General features: G+C 39.7%; 1 protein-coding gene across 1 annotated transcript; it reads right to left on the reverse strand.

Annotated features, from left to right (window-relative positions):
• Positions 1-2,528: 2,528 nt before the first annotated feature.
• On the reverse strand, positions 2,529-9,618 carry LOC149211372 (uncharacterized). The gene is made up of 4 exons (XM_089391482.1): positions 8,887-9,618; positions 7,606-8,788; positions 7,190-7,513; positions 2,529-7,085 (listed from the first exon to the last, which is right to left on the reverse strand). Exons 1-4 carry the CDS (start codon positions 9,603-9,605, stop codon positions 3,684-3,686), a joined length of 5,628 nt encoding a protein of 1,875 aa, XP_089247608.1. The 5' UTR covers positions 9,606-9,618; the 3' UTR covers positions 2,529-3,683.
• Positions 9,619-12,416: the final 2,798 nt, after the last annotated feature.

Consider the following 12,416-nt stretch of genomic DNA (forward strand, 5'->3'; position numbering starts at 1 on the left):
ATCTATTGCATAAAAATCGAACTACAAACTAGCTAACTAATGGCTAAAACAAAATGACTAACTAGCTACAAAAATGACTACCAACTAGCTAACCAAAATGAGGCCCTAAGCCTTCTTATTTATACAATTTGAGGACCCAACAGTCCTCCTAAAATTTAGGGACTTTGCTGCCCAAGACTTGTAGTTAACAGCAGTCCAACTTGACTTGCTTGGCTGCCCTTGAGCTGATTGATTCGGTGGCCCTTGAACTCCAAGCTGATGGTGGAGAATTCGAGGTAAGGGCCCATAAATGAGGGGGACACCTTCCTACAAATCCTCTAGCTTGTTCTCCCACGAATTTGGCTGCCAAGTGCTCATTAAGACTTTCAAATTTGTCTCCAAGTTGACCAACAAGGCTACACAAAGCACCCATTAGACTTGTTGGCATAATGACTAACCAAATTCACTCTATTAACACAAATATAATCAAAAACATGCAATAAACTAATGAGAATGGTGGACTAAGTCAAATTAGGAGGTTGGATGAGCCCAAATATTTGTCCATTTTTGGGGCTCATCAGTAAGACACGACAAAATCAAACCCCAAAGCTAGGGTTGAACCCTAGTTGGTCACCAGAGAGTAAGCAAAATAGATTACATACAACCAGAGCCCAAAACGCAGGCGAAATTACATACAATCAGAGCCGAAGGTCACTCAACAACAAAGGACAAATAGACAGAGGAGCACCAGGACTTTCCCAATGTCATGACAGAGCAAAGAAGACTATAAACTAAGTAACAACAGTAGAGAACGACCCTACCAAAGTCATTGGGTTGTAACCGTTTCAGAGACCAAGCCTAGAGCAAACCCCAACCTGCCACAGAAAACCAGCAGAACCATATCAGTTAATTGTATGCCAAGTAAAACTTGAAAGTGAAAATTGACAAGTAGAGCAAGAAGAGCCGGCTTACCTGAAGAGTTATAGTGTTGGAGGAACGAAACCCCAACTAAGTCGCAGTCACAAGTGAAAACCCTGCATACAAAGGAGCGACTACCATTAGTGTCGAAGAAAAACAAAGAAGACTAGCTATAGCATGGACGAGTAAGCTTACCTTGCTAGGACCAAGCGAAGCTGAGGAAGTCCACTGTGACTGAGACCTGCCAGGACCAAAAAACACTCATACATCAACCAGAGAACCAATAACCGAAAGCTTAACCAGAAAACTGAAGCAGAGCAAGATAAGGGAACGGTGGAAAGAATAGTAACCATGAAGAAGGTTAAAGAGCCAACAGAGGAACGAAGTAAACCCTCTCACGAAGTCGACGAAGCCTCCAATACAGTGCCCAGGCAACCAGGTAACGAAACAACAAGTGTGGGCGGAGTTACCTTGCCACCAGGTGGAGGAACCCATAGCCAGGTGCATACAGAGCATTACTGCCGAGCTCGACACAGTCGCAAGCAAGCCAACGAGAGCACACAAACCCTCATCGCGACAGAGAGAAGCCGAAAAATGCCAAAGTGAAGTGAAACGAGGGTTTAGCATAACCAAAGAGCGGGAAGGAGAAAATTGAGGCGAGTACAAAGCCAGCGTACCAGCAATAACTCCACAATCAATGCCAACAGACAAATATCCTTGTTAATCAACTGCTTAACTCCACAATCAATGCCAACAGACAAATATCCTTGTTAATCAACTACTTAAGACTAATCATACGTGTTGACCCAAATCATATATTAATCATTGTTTAATTAACGTTAATCCGGCTGGTCCCATCAGAAAATTTCTCCAACCTTTCTGCAATTTCATTTTAAAATAACCTACATTTTCAAAAAACCTACAATCTTGATTATGCATTTGATATTCACTCTAGATTTCACAATCTGTTTCTTATGGTTAATTTACTTTGTAATAGGATGGATGACATTATACCCATTTCAAAACCACTGCTGTACAACCAGGTTGAACAAGTCTGTGTCTATGCACTAACACGTTTCAAAGAATTTAAAACAACTGCTGTACAACCAGGTTGAGCAAATCTGTGTCTATACATTACACGTTTGCAGCACTCTTGTAAAAAGTGATTTGTATACATGAGTATAAGTAAAGTTAATTGTTTGACTTTCATACTCATGTAAGAAATATTTCTTCAGCGTTCAATAAAATCCTACTACCAATAAAAGAAATATTTCTTCAGAATTCTAAATAAATCCTAGTACCAATAAAAGTAAACCTAATTGCATTGTTACTTGAAGATTGATATGATTTTTGTAATTTAGGACTTATTTCATTTTATTTTTAATTGAAAGAAGAAACGCATTTTACAGCTTAATCTAAAATATCTCGGTACATTTCACAGCTCAAGACAAAGATAAACATTTACAAATGTTTATGAATATAGATGAATATAGTTAAGATGCTTCAATTTAATATTTTGGAAATAATGGCAAAAGTGTCCTCAGACATGTAATTTTATTAATCAGAAAAAATAATTACATAATTTGATTTTGCAAGAGTTTACACCCAAACAACCAAACACTCTTGCAATGAGCTATTTATAAGCTCCTTGTCCCAACTACCTCTAATTATGGATCACTTATTAAATAACAAGTGTCCATTTACAATAAATGATATTCAAACCAACTAGCTAACAAATCTCCTAAAATAAAGCCTAAGATACGACACATTTAGAGAGTCATATCTAGTTACAACAATATGCTAATTCTAAAAGTCTCCATTAAATAATTAAACATTCTAGAATAATAATTATTAATTTAATATCTTAAATTAATAATTATTTTATTTATATTTTTGGATCATCTAATAGCAAAAAAAATTTTTTTTTTTGATCATCTGACCGGAAAAATAAAAAATATAACAACGAAATATGCAAAACAAAATAAGCCGTGACATTTTACCTCTGCGCAATCTAATGCTATCAACATGTTGTTGAACCAAAATATTTAACTTTTAACTTTTATGTCTTTATGCTCCTCAACCTCAAACAGGTGCCTTGAACTTGAACCGGCACGCATGTTTAACACATTGGCAGCTCTTCTAAGTCGAAGCAGCTGCCACTAACACCTAGTTGATGTCAAAGCTTTGAAGCTTCGTCAGCAGCTCCAACCCCTTTATGCTCTTCGAGTTCACGATGAAGATGCCGCTCACCTCACCTCTGCTTGGACACCTGTATACTCTTCAACTTACCACAGCGAGATGCCAGTGACCTCAAATGTTCAACATTTAATTGCAACCATTCACGAACATTTAGTTCGTGACCGCAAATGTTCATCTTCTGACTTAAACCATTTCGGTAACAAAAGCTTTGTGAGCTTCTCCAACCCCTGTATCCTCTTCAACTTCCCACAGCCAGATATATTCAACCTCTCCAGCGACTTCAAATGTTCAGCACCTAGCAGCTCTCCAGCACCCAGAGACGTCTTAGTTCTTGAAGCTTTCTCAGCACCTAGCAGCTGTCTAAGTCAGAGCACCCAGAAACGTCTAGTTTTTGAAGCTTCCTCAACTGCTCGGACACCTATATTATATTCAACTTCCACATCCAGATGCCTTCAACTTCTCCAGCAACCACAAATCTTCAATACCTGGAATTTCCTCTAGGTCAGAGCATCCGGAAACGTCTAGTTCTCGAATCCCGAAGCACCCGGACAGCTGTATGCTCTTCAACTTCCGACAACCAGATGCCTTCAACTTCTTAAGCCAAAACATGTATCCAAGACGTGCAGCTCTACCAAGCCAAAACATCCGGTAATATCTAGTTCTCGAAGTTCTCTTAGCTGTACCAACCCCCGTATCCTCTTCAACTTCCTACAGCCAGATGCGTACAATTGTTCCAACGACCTCAAATGTTCAACACCTAGCAGCTCTTCTAAGCCAGAGCATCCAGAAACGTCTAGTTCTCGAAGGTTTCTCAAGTACTCGGACATATGTATTATCTTCAACTTCCCACAGTCGGATGCATTCAACTTCTCCAGTAACCTCGAATCTTCAATACCTGGCAGCTTTTTTAAGTTAGAGCATCCGGAAACGTCTAGTTCTCGAAGCTTGAAGAGCCCAGACAGCCGGATGATCTTCAACTTCCCACAGCCAGATGCGTTCAATTTTTCCAACAACCCTAAATGTCCATGAATTCCCAGCGCTTGTAACAAAGAGCATCCAGAAACGTCTAGTTTTCGAAGCTTTGTCAGCTCATAACCTAACAATATCGGCTTCAGCTTCGCACAACCAGATGTATTCAACGTCTCCAGCGAGCTCAAACTTTCAAGATTTAGCAGCTCTTCTAAGTTAGAGCACCCAGATATATTCAACTTCTCCAGCGACCTCAAGTGTTCAACACTCAACGCTCCAAGGTCGAAGCATCCAGAAAGGTGTAGTTCTCGAAGCTTTGTCCACTGCTCGGACATCTGAATGCTCCTCAACTTCTCACAGCCAGATACCATCAACATCTCTAATGACACCAAATGTTCAAGACCTTGCAGCTTCTCTAACTCCATGCATTCAGTAACATATAGTTCTCGAAGCTTTGACCTCAAATGCCCAACACCAACACCAGGCAGCTTATTGGACAACTGGATACTCTTCAACTTCAGACAAAACGATACATTCAACTTCTCCAGCGACCTCAAGTGTTCAACACTCAACTCTCCAAGGTCGAAGCATCCAGAAAGGTGTAGTTCTCGAAGCTGTGTCCACTGCTCGGACACCTGAATGCTCTTCAACTTCTCACAGCCAGATACCATCAACATCTCTAATGACACCAAATGTTCAAGACCTTGCAGCTTCTCTAACTCCAAGCATTCAGTAACATATAGTTCTCGAAGCTTTGTCAGGTTCTCCAACCCCTGTATCCACTTCAACTTCCCACAGCCAGATGCATTTAACTTCTCCAGAGACCTCAAACGCTCAATGCACGGCAGCTCTTCTAAATCGAAGCATTCAGAAACGTCTAATTCTCGAACTTCAGTCAGCAGCTCTGACCCCTGTATACTCTTCAACTTTCCGCAGCCAGACGCCTTCAACTTCCACAACGACCTCAAATGTTCAAAACCAGGAAGCGCTTCTAAGTCAGAGCATCCAGAGATGTCCAGTGTTCGAAGCTGTGTCAGCTGCTCGGACAACTGTATGCTCTTCAACTTCCTACAGCCATAAGCCTTCAACTCCTTCATTGACCTCAAATGTTCAATACCTGACAGCGCTTCTAAGCTAGAGCATCCAGAAACGTCGACTTCTCTAAGGTCTGTCAGCTGCTCGGACGCTTGTATGCTTTTCAATTTCCTACAGCCAGATGCCTTCAAATTCTCCAACGACCTCAAATATTCAACACCACCCAGCACGTCCAAGTTAGAGCAACCAGTAACATCTAGTTCTCGAAGCTTTGCCAGTTGATCGGACACCTGTATGCTCTTAAGCCTCCCACAGAAAGATGCCTTCAACTCCTCCAGCGACTTCAAATGTTTAACACCCGGGAGTTCTTCTAAGTCAGAGCATCTGGAAACATCTATTTTTCGAAGCTTTGTCAGCTGCTCGGACACCTGTATGCTTTTCAAACTGCCACAGAAAGATGCCTTCAACTCCTCCAACGACCTCAGATGTTCAACACCCTGCAGCACTTCCAAGTCAGAGCATCTGGTAACATCTATTTTTCGAAGCTTTGTCAGCTGCTCGGACACCTGTATTCTTTTCAACCTCTCACAGAAAGATGCCTTCAACTCCTCCAACGACCTCAGATGTTCAACACGCTGCAGCACTTCCAAGTCGCAGCACCTGGTAACATCTAACCCTCGAAGCTTTGTCTGCTGATGGGACAGCCGTATGCTCTTCAATTTTCCACAGTCAGATGCGTTCAACTTCTCCAGCGACCCCAAATGTTCAACACCCGGCAGCTCTTTTAAATCAGAACATCCGGAAACATCTAATTCTCGAAGGTTTGTGAGCTGTTCCAAACCTTGTATGCTCTTCACAGCACAGCGAGGTACCATAAGCTTCTCCAACAATCTCAAATCTTTAACACTGGGTAGCTCTCTGATGCGGTCTAACCGTCTACTCAACAGTGCTACTAATCGAAGCTTTGTAAGCTTCCCCAAACCCCATATGCTTTCCAGATTCGGACAATCAGTAACGAATAGCACTTCTAGTTTTGCAAGACCACAAAGGCCTTCTTCTATAGACCCCAACTGTTGACAGAAACTCAATTCCAGTTTTATAAGTGTATTTGGCAGTGTTCCAACTTTTGTGAGAGCATTACAATCATGGACCCTGAGATATTGAAGGTTGGGACATACACCTTGGCCAAATGATACCTCTGATACTTCTGCGCTCTGGAGGACTATGCGTTGGAGCTGTGGAAATGTGCAGTTGTCAATCGAAGAGTTGACTTGCCGTTTAAATGGCAGTTCCCTTATCGGACAACCAAGTCTTAACTCAATCAACTGACTTAAGAGTCCAACGGATTCTGGCAAACATTTCAAACTGTTGCACCCGTCAAGGATCAATTGCTTCAGGTTCCTTAGGTCACCCAGTGAATCCGGCAATGCTTTCAGCATAGTGGATCCTAAATACAGAACTTCCAACTTACTTAGGCCTCCAATTGCACTTGGCAAGTCCTTGAAGTTTGCATTCGAACAATAAAACTTTTCAAGGGACAGCTGAAGTGCTATCTGGGGAGGAATTTCTTCAATTTTGTTGCAGTATGAGAGATTTATGTTTTCCAATGTGCGAATATTTCCTAGCGTTTCACTGGAGATGGTCAAATTAGAGCAAGAATACAGATTAAGATATTTAAGACTAGTTAAATTCCCAAATGATTTTGGAAGCCTCTCCAATTTGCGGCAGTTCTTCAGATCAATATGTCGGAGGTTTGTTAAATTCCCAAAAAGCTCGGGTAGTGACTTCATTTCAGAGCAGTTTAGTAGCTCTAAAGACATCAGCGACTCTAAATTACAAAACTCTTCAGGCAATGTTTCGAAATTAATTTTCCCCCTTTTCAAATTGACGTAAATCTTTTCCAGGTGCATCAGCTTCCCGATGGACTCTGGAAACTTCGAAAGAGGAGCATCCCTAATCTTTAACTCCCGCAATTGCGAAGGTGCCTGCAAAATGTTCACGCGCTTCAGCAGTAAGAAGAGAGCAGTGACAAGGATTTTTGGATTATCTTTGAAAACCCCAACAAACAAAAATTTTGACTCAATAATACCTGGTTTTCGCTTTGCCACAGTGTTTCCAATTCATTCCCGTGTACTTCTAAAACCCTTAAATTCTTCATTAAGATCCAAGAAGGTAGGGAAGAGCAGGGACATTTCTCCCAGCGGAGCCATATGAGATTCGGAGCCTGCACCCTCCTCAAAATGCGTTCCAAGAGACCATCTTCAATATCAAGCAGCTGCAACTTCCTCATTTTGTAGGATGAAATAGATGGATACTCGTCATCACCATCTTTATATTCAATAGGTAAAGTCAAGTCAACATTATCTTTATATTCACTCGGATGCATCCTAATTCCCCGCACTTCAGCCCTTACCTATTCATTATTGGAAAAAAAATTGAAGAATTTAAAAACCGTACACAGATTTTTATTGAATACTCTAGAAAACTAAATGATTGACTACTTACAGATGTTTGCTGCAACAACTCATCAATGGTATCTGCGGAAGGCAGAATACAATGCCGCGGTCCAGAAGTCTGCGCAATAGCTCTTCCTAAATCTCTTAGGTGTTCATGCATTTTTATCTTATTTTCACTGTCTACCTGGACAAGGCACCTATTCTGTAGATTTTGAAACCCCAACAATCCATTCCAACCTGATCCGTCCCAGATTCTAACGGCCATGTCCCTGTCTTCTCCCACGAAAAAACAGGCTATGTCTAAGAATATCTGTCTATCCTCTTTGTCGAGGGCGTCATAACTAATTTGAAGGCTTTCTTGTATGTTATTGGAGGAGCCATAACTAATTTGAAGGCTTTCTTGTATGTTATTGGAGGCGCCATAACTAATTTGAAGGCTTTCTTGTATGTTATTGGGAAGCTTCTTTCTAAGCCTATCCAAGTGGGCATCCCAGCAAGTTATGTCATTTTCCCCGTACAGAAGTGCCCCAACGACTTCCAAAGATAAAGGCAATCCACAACAGGCAGTTAAAAATTTATCAACCCGATCTTTAAATTCTGGGGGTGGATAGGGCTGTCTGAAGGCATGCAAGCAGAAGAGTTCCAGGGAATATTGTGGATTAAGGCCATTAAGATCATAAATCGACGACTTTTTTACTCCTGACATTGTGAGAACATCTGCATCTCTACATGTAATTAGTACGAAGCTACTGGAAGAAAGAACATTTTCGAGATCAGGCAAAAGTGCATACACCTGATTTCTACCATCGACATTATCTAAAACTATTAACTTGGAGTCAGAGGATGAGAGATGCTCTCTAAGCATCTGTGTACCTTCATAAATGTTGTCTACAGGCAGGTCCAAATCAGTCAAGCCCTTTAGAAGTTTTCTTTGCAAAGAAGGTAAAGAGCTTTTACCTGCTCCCACATCATGTAGAAAATAGAATTTATCGTAATTCGAACTCTTCCTATTATAGAGTTCTACTGCCAGTGTTGTTTTTCCTGCGCCACCTATGCCCACGATCCCCACGACCTGGACTTTTCCGCTCTGCTGGTTTTTCAATACTTGTTTTTCAAAAATCTCTATCTCTTCATTCAAACCAACGAGATATCTGGTCAAGTGGCTCAGGGCAGGTTTTTTAACCTTTTGTAACACAAGTTGAACAATCCTTTCTACGAGTTCACCCTCGTCACTGGTTATTCACAACAATATAGAGAAACGGAGTTAGAAATACATACTGAAATACAATGGAGCTATGCACAAAACAATTCATATCGCTAGAGTTCTCACCCGTTACACGTCTCCTGGAGATCTAACCCACTTATACTTGCAACAGTAGAAAGGGCCTCTCTCCACTTTTGAATAGTGGCAGGATCGTGTCTCGGCTTCTCTTCCATAGTGTCAGAGTCGTATGTTTTCTTCCATTCCATTTTGCGCAGGGCCTTAGAATACACTCCATCTTTGCTCTGCGTCCGCCGAAGGTCAGCCGGCTGGACATGGTAAAAAACAGGAATTATTGGAGCCCCGGACTCCAACATGTAGAGGAGCTCATTGAGACACCACTCCGATGCTGCATACCCAGGGGAGAATATGGCCACATGAACGGAGGCCGTTCTAATAGCCTCTTTTATTTGAGATGGAAAATCGTCTCCAACTCGCAGTTCAGGCTTGTCTAAAAAGACTCTGAGTCTCTGTACAGAAAAGAGGCGATGGTAAAGATGGCTTGCGAGGGTTTTCTTCACATCAGGACCACGGTGACTGATGAACACGTGGTAAGTGTTGTTGCTGCTGGGAGATGCAGCCGTGGAGGTGGAGGAAGGTGACCTATGTGCCATTGAATAGGAATGAAGACAGGAATCAAGAGGATGAAGAACAGAGGTGTGAGATACGCCGCGCGCAAGCAGAGATTGGGAAGCAATGCTATCGATATGAAAATCCTCTTCTGGACCAACTGAAGGACAAAGTACACACAACGTCTGTTCCAATTGCAAGCTATCTCTACCTTTCATAAAAAAAAGTTTTCCTCTCACCTCCAGATTGACAGTGTTTTGGGGCACTCCATGTGGGATTAATTATTTGTCCGACTTGCACGTGGCGATGCAAGATTTGTGGAGATGCCAAAATTATTATTGTGCATTCTTTGATTTTACTTAATTAAAAATAGGTAAAATACGGACAGTTTTAGAATGGGCCTTTCGAATATTAAATTATTTAAATATCCATGCAACTTGCTGGAAGATCAAGCCGTATATTGTCCATTCTTTATTATTTAATTGACTAAAATTAAATAAAACACCCGCGGCGCTAGATTGTGTATTTATTATATTAAATTATTTAAATACTTTGCCAAATTTCATTATCGTGAGTGTAATTTTTTTAGTTACAAATAATTGAGGATGGAATTAAAGTATTTAAAATTTTTAATTTATTTTATATGAGATATTTTGGTGTTAGTTTAATTTTGAAATGAAATGATTTTTTTTATTGTTTAAAACGTATTTTTCTAAATGTATAAATAGATTTAACATTTTAATATTTTGAAATTCTTAGAACACTTGAATATTATAGATTAAAATTAGCGAGAAAAATATTTTAAAAAGTCTTTTTCTCTATAAATTAAACTATATATTTACAAAAATATATATAGTTTATTCTTATTTGGATTTGAATTTATAAAGTTATTGTAAGAAAATATAGCAAAGCTATATATATTTTACTTTTATTTAGATTTGAATTTATAAATTTGTTGAAGGGAAATATAAATAGGAGTTGTCTTTAGTATGATTTTTTAGACTTTTTAGGGGACTGGAAGTTATTTAAACTGGTTTTTTGACTGTATATGGATTTAGCACCCTGAAAAACTCCCAAGGCACTTCAATTGTGTGAGAGTTACCCATCAAACTTATGATTTCAATAAATTCTTGCCTAATTTTAGAGAAATTAGATTAAAAAACCCACCCAAAAAAACTTCTAAAAAATTTCACTAAAAACAACTTAAATATAAATATGTTTTTAATTACTAGTTTAATTTGTAATGTAATTATTATATTACTTTGATTTAGTTGATTAAATATTGTGTATAGATTCATGGATAACAAAAAGAAAAATGAAAATATAATTTATAATGGTATAAAATTATTATATATTAATTGGTATAGAATATCAATAATGAGCTCATACATATTATTAGGATATCTGAGTGAGTTATTAAAATAGAATTTGTGAAGCTTAAGTTTTAGTTCGGTGAATTTTTGTTGACACCTAATCCTTGTGATTGGGCAAATATATGTAAATAGATAAATAAGAAATATGAACAGTCATCGGGAGATGAACTGAACAGTCTCTCCCTCATATGAAGACCTACCTGATGGAATAGAACACACGAATCATTTTTTGCCTTACCTCATATGAAGACCTACCTGATGGAATAGAACACACGAATCATTTTTTGCCTTATGGAGTTACTGCCTGGCCTGACATGGTATCAGAGCCAGCTCCTTCTTTTTTTAGCTCTTATGTCCCTTGTAACTCCCTAGTCTGCTCTCCATATAGAAGCGTTGCTCCTCCATACAATTAGTTGTCCATATAATTCAGAGCCTGACACTGCCTGCGCTCTCTGGCTCTCTGGACTGTCCATAAACGTTTTCTGCCATACTGTTCAAAGGAATCAAAGCGCATTAAGTCCATAAACGTTTTCTGCCATAACGTTTTTTGCCATACTGATTCCACTGAAAGCTATCGCCTCCGCCATTATCGTGAGCCCATACAGTCCATTTGAGGAACGCTGGTGCGTGAGTCGAGTTGCCGCCATCACTGAAAGCCATCGCCTCAGCCAAGGTTCTAACTATTCAGGAAAGGGTTCTTTTCTTGGGTAATCTTTACACTTTCGAATCAATGCTCAATATAAACATTGTTTCAAGTTTTCCACATAACGCTGCTCTGGTATTTTTTTAACGCTGGTATATGCTGCGTGAATGATGCTTTCAAGTTTTCCACATAACGCTGCTCCAGTATTTTTTAACGCTGGACTGACAGAACGCTGTTGACCAACAACAACTGCAACGCTGAAGACCAACCAAGGCGAGTTGAAGGAATTCAAGGTCGAAACTCCTCTGGTTGTGGAGGAGTGCAGTGCCTTAAGGGATAAATTGCAGCCCGACAGCAGTCTTGTTGTCGATCTGGATGCCTGCATTTTGGAATTGGTGGTGAGCTTCCTCCAGTTCAGGAAAATGATAAGAGACCAATTTCCGGGCGATGATTTAGTGAACAGACTGGCCTGGAAACGATATTGAACTTGTATCTCAATCTGCTGCCTTGATTAATCAGAAATGTCACGTGAAGAAGAAGGATATTTGAAAGTTTTTGGATGGTATATATGTGAGTGAGAGAGCCACTATTGAAGATTGAAGGTTGTGCTCTCCCATCAGACAACAAATTTTCTCCATCATTTTTAAAGATGCGGAGTAGTGCATTTGCTTAGGGTAGCGAACTGAGCTTTATTTCAGGGTTTTGCTAATCTAAACACATAAAATTCATATGTTTTTTGTGTTTGAGATGATATCATTATCGTTGGCATATACTTTGAAGTTTTTTGGTATATACGTTGAAGACTTTTTGACATGTAAAATGTGTACTCTTAACTCTGTTTAACACATGGAATTGTATTGAGCCCCTTATTTTTGGTACGCTGACTGCATGGTATTGGCGTCCATATTGGTATATAAGGAAGAGATTTGAAATCTTTTGAGAATGCCCTTTTGAGTACAATTTTACTGTATATTGGCAGAAGTATTTTTCTATCAGCAGAAATATTTTTTTAT

This window comes from Pinus tabuliformis, chromosome 1_1 (genome assembly GCF_031772625.1).
Source record: "Pinus tabuliformis cultivar Carrire ecotype Pingquan chromosome 1_1, CPIR1, whole genome shotgun sequence".
NCBI lineage: Eukaryota > Viridiplantae > Streptophyta > Pinopsida > Pinales > Pinaceae > Pinus > Pinus tabuliformis.